We start from the raw sequence: 15,714 nt of genomic DNA on the forward strand, positions 1-15,714 counted from the left end.
AGTACTTGCTTTGTTTAACTTTTGTCTGGGCTTTTGTTTAAAACCCCAAATCTGGAGGTATAATTTCTTTCAGTCAATAATTTTTTTAAACGTTCCAGCTCTTCTCCTAGATCCTAACATGTTCCAAGCTGTATTTAGCTGCATATTGCCCTATCACTCAGTTGATTGTCCAGAGACTCGATTCAGCACTCTTACAATTGTATCCTTTTATATCCTTTTGTATCCCGACTCAGGCGACTGACTGTGTGGAGTTTGCACATTCTCCCCGTGTCTGCGTGGGTTTCCTCCGAGTGCTCCAGTTTCCTCCCACAGTCCAAAGATGTGCAGGTCAGGTGAATTGGCCATGCTAAATTGCCCGTAGTGTTAGGTAAAGGGGTAAATGTAGGGGAATGGGTGGGTTGCGCTTCGGCGGGTCGGTGTGGACTTGTTGGGCAGAAGGGCCTGTTTCCACACTGTAAGTCTAATCTAATCTAATCTAATCTAAATCATATCTAAAACATGCAGAACCTCGCCTAAGAGTGCTTGATGTCGCTGTTGAAGGTCTGACACTGGAAAATGTTCAAATTGTCCTTACATTTCTTACCTTAACTTGACACCAAAGAAAAATATGATGTGACATTTGGGAGGAGACCTGAATTTTGCCGGTAACTGTTGGAACACTGTAGTTCTTTCTGCAAGATACTGGGGCAGGAACTGATTGTAAATAGTTAATACAGTTTATTGCCAACACTGTTGGTACGGCTGGAAGAAGAATTGTAGCTTTGCAGTGGGTTCTGTCATCCATAAACTGTTCAGATTTTAGTTTGCTCCCAGCTTCCCACCTGTTATTTTGTTCACCGAAGTTCAAAGGCAAACGTAAATAGCTGTGGTCACAAAGATGTGAAGGCCAGGAAACCTTTTCACTGGTGCAACCGCCTTGTTTATCATTTTTTTAAAAATAAGAAGCGAGAATAAAAACATATATTACACAATAATTCTGTGAACTTCAGTCTAAGAGGGGTGGAGGGGAAGTGTTTTCGGTTGTCTACTCAATTGCATTTAATGAGGTGAAAATGGCTTAACTGATTGGATGGTTCATTCTGCAGAGTGGTTTGAATTTAGAAATAGCTGAGCAGGATTATAGTGCTGGGAAAGTATTTTGCTGGCATTTAGTGGTTGATCATGCATGAATTCAGTGTGACACATATTCAGTCCAATATCTGTACAGTCTGATGTTACCCTTTAACTGCCATTGTTGAGTAAGACTTTACTTCAGCATCAAGCAGGCCCCAAGGAGCTTTTCCCCCATAGAGCAGAGGTCCTGTTGAGAGAGCTACCCCAAATCATCTTCGTGGATGCACAACTGGAGAATCATTGATAGAGGTCATGCAGCAGATTAATCTATGTGTTTTCCTCCTTCCTGCAGCTAAAGGAAAACAAATTCAAAACAGAAAGAATCAAATAAGATTGCAAACGAGTGACCAAGTGATAAACTGGCATGTCCCTGGTTACTCCTTACCCTTGAGCTGAGGTAGTAAATGTTTAGTCAGAATCATGGTTGGGATTCTGGTTTTAACCACCACGCTGCTGATCCAGAGACGGAGAGCAATCAGTTAGGATCTGTTTGTGTCAATTGTATGAAGGGAGCATTCACAACACTGCCCTCCGTGGAAAATACCTTTTGCAACATTCCTGGGATCATTTACTCAGACCAAACATCCAAAGCATCAAGATTTTAACACGGAGTCAGAAATTTGGCTTTTAAAGTTGATGGAGGGTAGAAATAGATCAATTGCCAGATATCTCCATATGGCATCAATATTGGTCAGAGCTAGGTCAATGAGGCTACAGCACCAGTTAAACGAAATGTTTTCACAATTCCTCTGATATTTGGAAGCAATAAGCTGAAGTTATACAAAGAGACCTCTACAAATCGCTGGCTTCAACTGTACTCATGGGAAACTGCTTCACACAGTGACTGCTTTCCGGTATCAAAGTTCGCAGCAGTGTTTTGTGGTGGAGTCCTAAAGCTGTAGTGCATTCTGAACCCGTACACTAATAAGTAATTCAGGCATCTATTCTAATCCCGCTTCTGAAATCCGATGCAATAGCTTCACATCACAAACTGAAACAGCAGATTAAAAAAAAAGCTGTCTGGCATTGATCTTTCAGCTGGAGTAGTGGAAGGGTTAACCTAAAAGTTGAATGATTTCCTCAATTGCCTTGAAATCTAGCCCAGCAGTATAATAAGTCTCGGGCCACTGCAATTAGCCTTTACCTGTCAGCCCTTGTCACACAGGGGAACGAGTTATTGGACTGGCTGCTTTGATCACGGCTGCGCTCTTTATATATTTAATAAACAACAGCCCAGAGGGATTGTATGCTGCATTTGTTGGAACAAAACAAAATCGAAAATTGTGAAGGGACCCCCTCACAGTTATTAAGGGTTTTGCTTTGAGTGATCAGCATCGCTAACTGAGCCTGAAGTTTGGTGTGTTTGAGTTCCATCCGAGGATTTGCTGGGCCAACGCAGGTGTGTTCATAATGCAACCCAACAGTATCAACTTGCAAATCATTCCCAGTGTTGAGCAGTAACAGCGGGAGAGATTCCTGGTCAGCCACGAGATGGAGAAAAGATGGCAACTCTACAATCACTCTCTGTCCCTCTCTAGACCACAACATGTATTAAGAGTGTATGACGTCACTTTTTGAGTGATCTGCAACACACTATCTCTCACAGATTTTACTTTATATCTTTGTTCATTCACTCATTCATGAGATATGGGCATCACTGGCCAGCCAGCATCTATTGCTCATCTGTAGTTTCTCTTGAAGGAGATGGTGAACAACCACCTTGAGCTATGGTGGTCTTTGGGGAATGAGGACATGCAGATTGCGGTTAGGGAGTGTAAGGTTTTGATCCAGCCAACATGGAAGAATGACAATACAATTCCTAGTCAGGGTGGCGTGCACCTTCAATGGGAACTTGATGGTACTGCTATTCCCATTTGTCTTCTGCCCTTGGCCTTCTCGGTGGGAGAGATTATGGGTTTCGAAGGGCGATTGATACTATTGCCAGAGTCTGACACAGTCCAAGTGCTCAGAAATTAGCACAGCTCTCAGTTCAGAAAATCAGGTTTCTCATTCTCTCTGGGTGCATGACCAGTGATGAGAATTCCCCAGTGAGTTGTAGCAAAAATTAACAAATTCCCATACAACACTCCCTGGCCAGGAACTGCAGAAGTTAAATAAAGGGTGATGCCCGTCAACAACTCCTATCAAACACCCCAAGACAAAATCTCTCACAGATCTGTTCCATGGAAAATACAGAATTGGTTACAAAGGAGCCAGTTTTAAACTGCCATGGATTTCCAACAATGAGTTGATTCCTTGGTGGACAAAGGCAGCAGGAAACTGTGCATTGCATTACTGGGAGACTTCATGTAAAGGCCACCAGTTGACTTGATGCCCAGAGGACACCAAGAAGCTGCTGGCAGGAGATCTGAAGGCTGCCAGATAAATTCCATGCAAGGGGTTTCAGAAAGGTCTCACAGAAGGAAGGTCTAGGATAGGGTTGCGACACTTTAACCCTCAGAAACCAAAGATGCTCTTGCAACACCTTTTCTGAGTGCATCACAGCATGGTATGGCAACTGCTCTTCCCAAGACCACAAGAAATTACAGAGAGTTGTGAGAAAAGCCTAGTCCATGATGTAAACCAGCCTCCCATCCATTGACTCTATCTATACTTCCCGCTACCTTGGGAAAGCAACCAACATAATCAAAGACTCCTCTCATCTCAGTTATACTCTTTTCCATCTTCTCTGTTGGGCAGAGGATATAAAGAGTTGAAAACTTGTATGAACAGATTCAAAAACAGCTTCTTCCCCACTGCTATCAGACTTTTGAACAGAGCTCTTAAGTGTTAATGTTGATCTCTCTCTCTCTGCCCCTTCTTTGCAGTTGTAACACTGCACTCTGTCCTGCTACCCTGAAGCACGTTGTATGGTGCGATCTGCCTGTATAGGATGCAAAACATCACTTTTCACTGCATTGCGACACATGTGACAACAACAATAAAACAATTCAAATCCAAATCAGGAATGTTCAAGACATGGAAGTCCATGGACTGTTTGGTCCTCACAGGGAACTGGAGCTGGAGCTGGATGAACTTTAGATCAGTTGGGAGGCTGAGGGGGTGATAGAGAGGAAGTCACATCCAAGTTACAGGATAATGGTAGCTTGGTGACTATCAGGAGAAGGAAAGTGAATAGGCTGACAGTGCAGGGAGCCCCCTGTGGCTGTCACCTTCAACAGTAAGGATACTGTTGTGGGGGGTGCTGGTAAAGCACAGCAGTTCAGGCAGCATCTGAGGAGCAGGAAAATTGACGTTTCGGGCAAAAGCCCTTCATCAGGCCCTCTATTCCTGATGAAGGGCTTTTGCCCGAAACATTGATTTTCCTGCTCCCCGGATGCTGCCTGAACTGCTTTGCTTTTCCAGCACCACTCTATTCTAGAATCTGGTTTCCAGCATCTGCAGCCCTTGTTTTTACCTAGTGGGGGGAATGGGGACCTACCTGGGAAAAGCCACAGTGGCCATGTCTCTAGCACTGAGCCTGGCTCAGTGGCTCAGAAGGGAAGTGGGGAGAATAGGAGAGCAATAGTGATAGGAGATTCAATGGTGAGAGGATCAGACAGGAGATTCTGTGGTCCCAAACAAAACTCCAGGATGGTATGTTGCCTCCCGGGTGCCACGTCAGAGATTCTCGGATTGTGTCTACAGGATTCTTAGGGGGGCAGGAGAGCAGCCAGAAGTTGTGGTATACATCGGTGACAGAGCTAGGAAAAATGATGAGGGCCTGAAAAGAGAATATAGGGAGTTAGGTTGCAAGCTAAAAGGCAGGACGAGCAGAGTAGTAATCTCAGGAATGCTACCGGTGCCATGTGCTAGTGAGGCTAGGAACAGAGAGTGAGTGCAGCTGAACACATGGCTGCAGGGCTGTTGTAGCAGGGAGGGCTTCAGATATGTGGATCACTGGGATATCTTCTGGGGAAGGTGGGACCTGCACAAGGAGGAGGGGTTGCACCTAAACTGGAGGGGCACCAATATCCAGGGTGGGAGGTTTTTCTGGAGCTCTTTGGGAGGCTTTAAACTAGTTTGGCAGCAGGGTGGGAACTGGAACTATGGATCGGAGGACAGGGTAGCTAGTGAACATCCATATACAGCGTGCAGACAGTCTGTGAGGAAGGATAGACAGTTGATAGGGCAAAGCTGCAGTCAGTGTGATGTGTCGAAGTGTGTCTATTTTAACGCATGAAGTATCAGGAATTAGTGTGACGAACTTAGAGCAGGGATCAGTACTTGGAACTATGATGTTGTAGACATTACGGAGACATGGATATCACAGGGGCAGGAATGGTTGTTGGATGGTTCCAGGGATTAGATGTTTCAAAAGGATTAGGGAGGGAGGTAAAAGAGGTGGGGGAGTGGCATTGCTATTTAGAGATAGTATCACAGCTGCAGAAATGGAGGTCGTTGAGGTGGGTTTGTCAACAGTCAGTATGGGTAGAAGTCAGAAACAGGAAAGGAACAGTCACTTTATTGGGAGTTTTCTACAGATTCTCCAGTAGAAACAGAGACACAGAGGGGCGGATTGGGAGGAAGATTTTGGAAAGATGCAGAAGTAAAGCCATGTGTGACTTTAACTTCTCTAATATTGATTGGAACCTCCTTAGTGCAAATTGTTTGGAAGCAACAATCTTTGTCAGATTTGTCCAGGAAGGGTTCCTGATACAATATGTAGCTAAGCTGACTAGAGAGGAGGCCATTTTGAATTTGTGCTTGGCAACAAACTAGCCAGGGTCAGATCTCTTGGTGGGAGAGCATTGTGATGATAGTGATCACAATTCCTTGACCTTTACTAAGTCATGGAGAGGGATCAGAGCAGACAGTATGGGAAAGTATTTAACTGGGGAAGGGGGAATTACAATGCTATCAGGCTGCCACCAGGGTGCCTAAATTGGGAATCGATGTTCTCAGGAAAATGCACGACTGAAATGTGGAGGTTGTTTAGGGAGCATTTGCTGACAGTGCTGGATAGGTTTGTCCTGATGAGGCAAGGAAGGGATGGTAGGGTGAAGGAACCTTGGGTGACAAGGGATGTAGAAAATTAGTCAAGAGGAAGAGGGAAGCTTACTTAAGGTTGAGGAGGCAAGGATCAGACAGGGCTCCAGAGGTTTACAAAGTAGCCAGGAAGGAACTGTAAAATGGACTGAGGAGAGCTAGACGGGGGCATGAAAATCTTTAGTGGGTAGGATAAAATAAAATCCTAAAGCATTCTACACTTATGTGAGGAACAACAGGATGGCCATAGTGAGGGTAGGGCTAATCAACGAGAGTGGAGGGAACTTGTGCCCTAAGTTGGAGGTCCTTAATGAAGACTTTGCTTCAGTATTCACTACTGAGAGGGATCTTTTCATTTGTGAGGACAGGGTGAACCAGATTGAAACGTTCAAACAGGTTGATGTTAAAAAGGAAGATGTGCTGAAAATTTTGAAAAATGTAAGGATAGATAAGTCTCCTGGACCAGATGGGATATACCCAAGGTTACTAAAGGAAGTGAGGGAAGAGATTGCTGCGCCTTTGGCGATGATCTTTGCATCCTCACTGTCCACTAGAGTAGTGCTAGATGATTGGAGGGTGGCAAATGTTATTCCTTTGTTCAAGAAAGGGAATATGGATAATCCTGAGAATAACAGACCAGTCAGTCTTACATCTGTGGTGGGCAAATTATTAGAGAGGATTGGAAAAGCACATTTTGATTAAAGCTAGTCAGCATAGCTTTGTGAGGGGGCAGGTCATGCCTCATAACCTTGTTGAATTCTTTGAGGATGTGACAAAACACATTGATGAAGGGAGAGCAGTAGTTGTAGTATACATTAAATTTAGGGGGCATTTGATAAGGTTCCCTGTGGTAAGCTCTTTCAGTAAGTAAGGAGGCATGGGATACAGGGAAATCTGGCTGTCTGGATACAAAATTGGCGGGCCCATAGAATACAGAGGGTGGTAGTAGATGGAGAATATTCAATCTGGAGCTCAGTGACCTGTGGTGTTCCGCAGGGAACTGTTCTGGGACCTCTGCTCTTTGTGCTTTTTATAAATGATTTGGATGAGGAAGTGAAAGGGTGAGTTCGTACATTTGTCGATGACATGAAGATTGGTGTAGTTGTGGATAGTGTGGAGGGCTGTTATAGATTGCAAGGAACCACTGACAGGATGTAGAACTGGGCTGATAAGTGGCAGTTGGAATTCAAACTGGAAAAGTATGAAATGATTCATTTTGGAAAGTCGAATTTGAATGCAAATTTGGCAGTGTAGAGGGACAGAGGGATCTTGGGGTCCATGTCTATAGATCTCTCAAAGTTGCCACCCAAGTTGGTAGGGTTATTAAGAAGGTGTATTGTGTGTTGGCTTTCATTAGCAGGGGGATTGAGTTGAAGAGATGTGAGGTTATGCTGCAGCTCTGTAGAGCCCTGGTCAGACCAGACTTGGAATATTGTGATCAGTTCTGGTCACCTTGTTATAGGAAGGATGTGGAAGCTTTAGAGAGGGTGCAGAGGAGGTTTACCAGGATGCTGCCTGGACTGGAGGGTATGTCTTATGAAGAAAGTTTGAGGGAGCTAGGGCATTTCTTAATTGAGCATAGAAGGGTGAAAGGTGACATGATAGAGATGTACAAGATGATTAGAGGCACAGATAGGTTGGATCATCAGAGACTTTTTCGCAGGGCAGAAATGTCTATCAAAAGGGGACATAATTTTAAGGTGACTGGAAGAAGGTTTAGGGGAGTTGTCTGAGGTAGGTTCTTTACACAGGGAGTGGTGGATGTGTGGAATGCACTGCCAGCGGTGGTAGTAAAGTCAGACACATTAGGGACATTTAAGCGACTTTTGGATAGGCACATGGATGATAGTAAAATGTAGATTAGTTTGATCTTAGACCAGGATAAAAAGTCAGCACAACATCGAGGGCTGAAGGGCCAGTACTGTGCTGTACTGTCCTATGTTCTGACAGGAGTGCAACTTCTCTACTCAGACTCTCTATGTGTTGTGGTCCCCAACACATAAACCAAGTCCAATTTTCATCAATTTAAGCTGCAACCATAACCAGTTGATATGAAGAAAGGCCACCATCGCAGCAGATAACCAAGCTGTTCCATTTTCACTGCCCAGCTTCCCAATTTCCACCAGGCGAGCAAGATTAAAACCAATAGAGAATAAAGGTCTCTTTGCAATGTCTAATCAGAGATTCTTAGATTTGGTACTTTTTAAAATTATTATTTATTCATGGAATGTAGATGTTGTGACTGGGGATTTATTGCCCATCCCTAACTGTCCTTGAGAAAGTGATGGGGAGTTGTTGCCTCCAACTGTTGTGGTCTGTGTTGTGGAGGGCCAAGAGCTGTTCAGACATGAGGTCCAGGAGTTTGACCCAGCGACAGTCTAGGAATGGCCAATAAAATTTCATCTCCGAATCGTGAATCACTCAGAGGGTCACCTGCAGATGCTCCCACCCATCCGCTGCTCTTATCCTTCTGCATGTTAGATCATGGGTTTGGATGGTGCTGGTGGAGGATTCATGGTGAGTTCTTGCAGTGCATCTTGTAGATGGTACCCACTGCTGCTATTATATGAAGTGGAGGAAGAGAGTATGTGGGGTGCTGATCCAGTGGCCTCTTTTGTCCTGGATGGTATTGAGCCTCTTGTGTGTTATTGGGTTGTGATATGCACTATGAGTTGGATGCAAGGTAAACCTTCCTGTACACTGTCCCATTGTATTGTGGGACATGATCAATCACTGTCCACCCTGCCTTTTCTGACTTGCAATTCCGTCACTTTAATTTCTTTTCGTTTCTCAGCTCAATTACTCCTTCAGCAGCTATAGTGAGTAGAATTAATCAAGGTAGAAATTTGTGAATGTTGGTCATTCTTTCTTGCACGTGCATGACTTTTAAAAAGGATTTCCAGATGGTGAGGAATTCTTGCTTAGCTCTGGGTGTTTAATGTGGGACAACTGATTGTGCCAGCGGAAAGTTAGTGCATTGAGTCAGTTTGTCATGAGTGAAGTGTGGCCATTTTTTTTTTCAGGAGTTTTGTGGAAAATTGGACGCCGTTCAGGATGTAGTCAGTTCTTTGAAGAAGCAGCTGGGGGAGAGCGAGAGTGAGCGGAGGCAACTCGAGCAGAAGATGGTGAAGCTGAAAGATGAATTGGAGTCTTCAGGCCGGGCCCGGGAAGATGCCAAGAGGGATGCAGCGCGCTATCGATCCTCTCTGGAAATCATTGGAAGGTGGGATTTGGCATACTTCTGGAAAAGACAGAATGTACCAAGGAATGAATTTCAAGGCTGTGCTACCGTGTGTTAAAGATGTTTATTTTGTTTCAAGATATAATCAAAGTGAGTTGACTGAATCCAGGATTCAGCCTTTCCCTGGCATCACTATTTGTAACCAAGTAGTGTATTTATTGACCTGAATTTTGAGGGTCACACATACCGATTTCAGGGGCTGCTGAGCCCTGCACTTGCTAATTGCAAAATCTGTAAGACTGAGAGCAGCCTGAGAGAGAAAGATAGAACAAATTTATGGTAAGACAGTTATTATCTCATTGAAATGTGGGCAACAGGTTGCTCACGCCTTGCTGCTGGAATCTGTTTACTTACAAAATTATGGTTTATTACTGATGCACATTTCAGACTCAGTTATTATTATCCCAGAATTTGCTCTCGGAGGGAGTTCTACACTTTGGAACTATCTTCTTACAAATGCATAGAGTGGCCAGGATTTTACCAGTCGCCGGCGGGTGGCAGTGGGTGCTGACAAAACATCATGAGGCTGTGCCAATTGGCTGGCAGCGTGACCCTGCTGCTGGAAGTGGGCTGTGTGTGGGGTAAGGGGTGGGGGAGGTGGAGGGGGGGGTGCTGGAACTTCCCCAGCTGTGGATCCAGAAATGGAGAGGCTGCTTGGCCCATGGAGTTGGGCGGCTCGTTTCCATCTAAGGAGGCCCGCTTTCAGAATTTTGGCAATGGTGCAGTCAACTCCGTTACGTGGACAGACCTCCACCTTAAATGGAGCAGGCAGTGGGCAACAATGTGATCGGCAGTCTGTCTAATCTCGGCCCGGTGGCGTAGGTTTTCCTTGCTGTCTGCTCACTGAAGTCTTAGCCTTCTCACCAGGAGAGGTCCTCCCCTGCTAAGATGAGCAAGAGATCTCAAGATCTGGGCCAGGCCAGTAAAACAAACAAACAAAAAAAAACCTTAGGTCAAGTTTCATTTGGAAAACCCTCCAGTGAGATGATTGGAAATCCAGAAGACCACTGTGCCTGTTTGCAGAGCTTTCCGGGATCTGGCATCCCCAAGCCACTCCTGGATGGTCACCTCCATTTATCTGGTATCACCCACCCACCAAGATAAGAAGATTTGTCACACCATCTGCTGCCATCGGCAGCAAAATAAATAAAAGAGTCTCTAATTGGGGGCCTTCTCTGTGAAAATTATCTGCCTACCATCCATTTATGTGCTCCCCCAGCAAATGGATCACACTGACAGCCAATCGCCTTAGCCTCATGGAACTTTTCCACAAGGTCTTGTAAACTCCCGGCCACTTGGTGCCTTTTGTCAGACAACACGTCAGAGCTACACACCTCTTACCAAATGTAAATTTGGGGGCAAGAATGACCAGTCGAATCGGAGTCTTGCCTCCAGCAGAAATGAGTCACTGATAAACCACAATTCTGCAAGTAGAGTGCAGGTTTCTTTGTTCCCAGCAAGTTCAGTGTGATGATACTGCTTTGCCCTTAACCCGTTCGATCCTTCTCACACAGGCTGCCCTCTGAGTTCACAATCTTCCTGCTTAATTCCTCATCTCCACATCATGAGAGCCCTTTCCTCAGTTTCCCAGGGTGGCGCCTGATACCTAAACCAACCTGCAAAGGAGTTGCAGGATGCCAGAGGACAGTCAATACCAAACAACCCTGCCTCTGGCTGTGATGGGGCAAATGCAATGGTACTGGCCTCAGGACCTCAGAATATCCCAAGTCCTGCCAGGCCAACGAAATACTTTTACAAAGTGTAGTTGCCGTGGTAATGTGTATGACATCGTGCCCAAATGCACAAAGTAAGGTCATGCATCTGTTTGGGTCATGATGATTTGATTTGATGACAGGAAGTGGATAATAGCTTCCCCTCTCTTCTTAAAATGACATGGAATATTTTATATCCATCTGATGTGGCCTGATTTTAAAATCCCTTTGACAAAAAAAGACAACCCCCTGCAACCAATCTCGAACTCTCTCAGTCCAGCAGTGCTGTGTCTGCCTAGATTTTTGTACTCACGTCTCTGAAGTGGAACTTGGATACACTGCCTTCTGACTCAGTGCTACCCACTGAGCCACGGCTACCAGCCAAAGATGATCTCTGAATTTGAGTCAATTTTCTCGCAGCTGCCCGGCAAGTTAATTAGAAATGTGTTTGAACAGTGAATGCCATTTTGTACATCCAAATAAAATTAAGAAACACATTTCCCAACAGCTTTGAGACTGTAGAGTTTATTCATGTGAGTGCACGTGTGCTGGTCAGGAAAGAAATGTTGCTCTATGGACTTCTGCCAGTTGGAAACTCAAAGCCTCTTTGTAGAGATGGCAGTGGGTGGATGAACACCTAGTAAGACTGTTGTGTTTTGGCTCACATTTGATCCAAAGTTTTTTTTTGTTTTTAAAGCAATTCTTTAAAGGTCCAGCTACACTTATACACTACTCCCACTGACTAGTAACTACAACTAAACAGTCCAGGGTTTACGTCTTATCGCGAGTCTTATTTCTCACTTTAAGGCAGGTTTCCTTAAGAAAACATAGGTATAATCTCGCATTGGCAAATCTGCGCTTCTTATGAAGTTAAAAGGAACGTTGTGCTCAGAATTGTATGCCCTGGACCAGCAGGTCTATTAATTGTTTTTAAATGGAACCTGAGAGTCCTGATGCATGCCTACATGACTATGGAAGATGTCAACAGGAAATGTTGGAAATGCTCAGCAACTTCAGACAGTGTTTGTAGAGGAGAGAGTTAATGTTTTAGGTCAAAAACCACATAAAAAGATTAGTTTCAGCTGTGCTGCCCCTTTGACAACTAAGTTTATCAACATCTACAACTTTATCCAGCCAAGCTCTTGAACGGTTTATAAAGGATTTAAATTCACCAATCCATCACTGGACTTCTTTTGGTCGTCTTTGCATAACTTTCAATGAAAACACTGACATAGATCAAACAGAGAAAAATAATTATAATACCTAATATTCATACCTATGAAAATCTTCACACTGAGCTATCAGCCTAGATTATGTGCTTGGTTCTCAGAATAGGAATTGAACCTATAATCTTCTGTCTCAAAATGTCAGAGTACTGTGGAACGATCCAATTTACAGTCTAAGCACTCACATAGATTAGAGGTCAGTAAATTGACTAATTCCAACTTGATATTTTCTACCTGTAAAACTACAGGTAAGAAAATCACTGGCTCTTAAGAAATCTGTATCTCCTGAGTCTTCCTTTCTAAGAAGGCTGATATCACTCAGAAATCTGCAATGATTTCAAATCTGTACCATTGTAATTGCTTGTCAATGCTACTGCTGTGACAATTCTTTGCTGTTAACAATTGTGAATCATGTACAATCCAGCTGTTGATGAGATACATTCAAAAGGTTGTTTTCCATCCTGCATCCCTCCCCCACCTCCCTCCCTCCACCCTTATTCCTGACCCCAATCTCTTCAGTGAGAAAGGTAACTTGGAGAAGTTGGTACATTCTCTGAACCAACAAATCGATAACTTGCAGATGGATGTAGAGCACGCAAAAGCAGTGAACGCTGACTTGCAACGCCAGCGAGATCACCTGGAAGATGAGAAGGAGGAGTTACACAAAGACAAGGAACAAGCCAAGAAAGAAGTTGAGAGAGGGTAAGCAGACACATTAACAAATTAATATCGATGGTGATATTAACCATTCCACTCCTTTAACTTTAAGCCCAGAGGGAGGATGTGTTTTAAGAAAAAGTAATACACGGAAATGAATAGAATCACAGAATCCCCACACTCAGCCCATTGAGTCTGCACTTACCCTCAGAGAGTATCCCACCCAGACCCAACCCTCCATCCCCGCATTTACCATAACTAATCTGCCTAGCCTACATAGTACAGGGCAACTTACCATGGCCAATCCACCTGACCTGCACATCTTTGGAGTCTGGGAGGAAACCGGAGCACCCGGGGAAACCCATGCTGATGCAGAAGAACATGCAAACTCCACACAAACAATCACCCAAAGCTAGGATTGAACCCAGGTCTCCGTCATGGTGAGGCAGTAGCGCTAATCACTGAGGCATGTACTGAGCCTCCATTTTGTGGTGTAAAGACACGAGTCAGATCTGTCTGTCTTATTTGCCCTTTCTGTTGTTTATTTTTCCTTCTGGGAACAAACCCAAGCTAGGAATTAGGGAATGGAAGAGTTCCTTTAGACTTTGCATCTATGGCTGATATACGATTATTCATAAGTGCAGGATGATTCCAGTCCATGGAGAGATTTGTTCTGGACCCCTCGCTCTCTTGTGTAGTCTTGTGTGCGTCCCGTGGCTGTGGAATGAGAGGCTGTGGGATCCATCGATAGATTCAGGGTCTTTTGTATTCAGCAAAGTTACACTGAATACAGCATCCAATAGATTTAGAAAAGAATATTACAGCTCATTATCAAAACTTTGATGAAGAAATTGGTCTTTGTGGTGAGAGGGAAAGAAATTATACCTAAATATATATAGATTAAAATGAGGCGCACAAAACAATTTTATAACAATTGTAAGATTCGTTAGAGAGAACCAGGCAGAATTGAGGAAGTACAGAAGATATCTGAAACAGGAAATAAGAAGGACTAGATGACAGAACATGGGTATAGGAGGAAGGAGGGTGCTGATGCTGGAGAATCAGAGCTGAAAAGATTGGCGCTGGAAAAGCACAACAGGTCAGGCAGCATCCCAGGAGCAGGAGAGTCGATGTTGTGTACATAAACCCTTCATCAGGAATGTGGAGGGGGAAGGGGAATGAGAGATAAATGGGAGTGGGGGTGGGGCTGGGCTGGTAGGTAGGCGGGAAGGTAATAGGTGGATGCTGATGGTGGGGGGTAAATGTGATATGTCGGTGGGGAGGCTGGAGTGGATAAGTGGGAATAGATTAGTGACAAACATAAGAGGGACCAAAAATAATTTACAAACAGTTGAATAATTAAGTAGTCGTCAAAGAAAAGGAAATGGATTATGGACCAGAAGGATCATCTTGTGGAGACAGATGGCATGATTTCGATAATATATGAAGACTTTGCATCGAGAGAAGAGGGTGCTGTGAATGTATTAATAAAAGGTGAGGCAGTAGAGATATTGGATAGGGTGAAAATAGATCAAGAGTTGGTACATAATGTCAGCAATCGTCAAAGTAGAAATCTCACTCAGTTTGGACACATGCACCCTGTGTTACAGCAGCAAGAAAGCGAAAGATTATGTGGGCTCTGGCCACAATCTTCCAAACAATGGGGGGTGGTTCCACAGCATACAGAACTGGAACTGTTACATCTCAGAGTAAAAAATGAGGGGACAGAGAGAGAGAGAGAAAGAAAATTGGGCAACTACAGGCAAATCTATCTGCTATTCATGGTGACTGATTTTTACAGATAATAATCAAGAATTAAATGGATGCCTATTTTGAAGAGTATGGGTTAATAAAAGTAAGCAGAGATTTGTAATCTAGTTCTTTTAAAGCACTGGACAGGGTTGACAAGTGCATTTCATTTATTGTTGCATTTATGAGAAGGCTACAATAAAGCACTACATTTTTGATTAAAGCCACTGTGGCAGATGATCCAATGGTTATTTATTTCCTTTGGTGCTTCCAAGGGGTCACAGAGACTGTTATTAGAATCACCACTGTTCCTGACATTATTAACATTATGACAGCCTGGGCTGACTTGGAAAGCATGATTTCAAAGTTTGCTATTGATAGGGCGGCACAGTGGTTAGCACTGCTGCCTCACAGCACCAGAGACCCGGGTTCAATTCCCGCCTCAGGCGACTGACTGTGTGGAGTTTGCACGTTCTCCCCGTGTCTGCGTGGGTTTCCTCCGGGTGCTCCAAAGATGGTCCAAAGATGTGCGGGTCAGGTGAATTGGCCACGCTAAATTGCCCATAGTGTTAAGTAAGGGGTAAATGTAGGGGTATGGGTGGGTTGCGCTTCGGCGGGTCGGTGTGGACTTGTTGGGCTGAAGGGCCTGTTTCCACACTGTAAGTAATCTAATCTAATTAAAGGAAAGTTTGCAAAGTAGTAAACAATGTGGATGTTTTGCAATAGATTTCAGGAGACCAATTCCAGAGTGATTGATTGACAAACAGAGACATGGCAGATTAAACTTAGTGAAGAAAAGTTATACATATTGGCAGGAAGAATGAGGAAAGACAATGGGCACACTAACCCAGTGAGCTGGATTTTATCTATCTTTAAGAAATAACAGTCGAATTAAGTCATTTGGATTTTGGATTCAATAAATTCATTAAGTATTTCAAATACAACCAGGATGACTTGACAGCAGTCATTGTATGGAATGTTAAGATGCTTCCCTAATGATATTCTTTAATGTCTTCTGAATATCATT

The 15,714-nt window shown here is 43.9% G+C and overlaps 1 protein-coding gene across 1 annotated transcript in view; it reads left to right on the forward strand.

Annotated features, from left to right (window-relative positions):
- Nucleotides 1-15,714, forward strand: part of crocc2 (ciliary rootlet coiled-coil, rootletin family member 2) — a 292,849-nt gene that overhangs the window by 120,141 nt on the left and 156,994 nt on the right. The window contains exons 13-14 of the mRNA XM_060833953.1: nt 9,126-9,325; nt 12,801-12,983. Of these exons, the coding sequence (XP_060689936.1) occupies nt 9,126-9,325; nt 12,801-12,983 (383 nt within the window). The remainder of the gene's footprint in view (nt 1-9,125; nt 9,326-12,800; nt 12,984-15,714) is intronic.

Source organism: Hemiscyllium ocellatum, chromosome 13 (assembly GCF_020745735.1).
Source record: "Hemiscyllium ocellatum isolate sHemOce1 chromosome 13, sHemOce1.pat.X.cur, whole genome shotgun sequence".
Taxonomy (NCBI): domain Eukaryota; kingdom Metazoa; phylum Chordata; class Chondrichthyes; order Orectolobiformes; family Hemiscylliidae; genus Hemiscyllium; species Hemiscyllium ocellatum.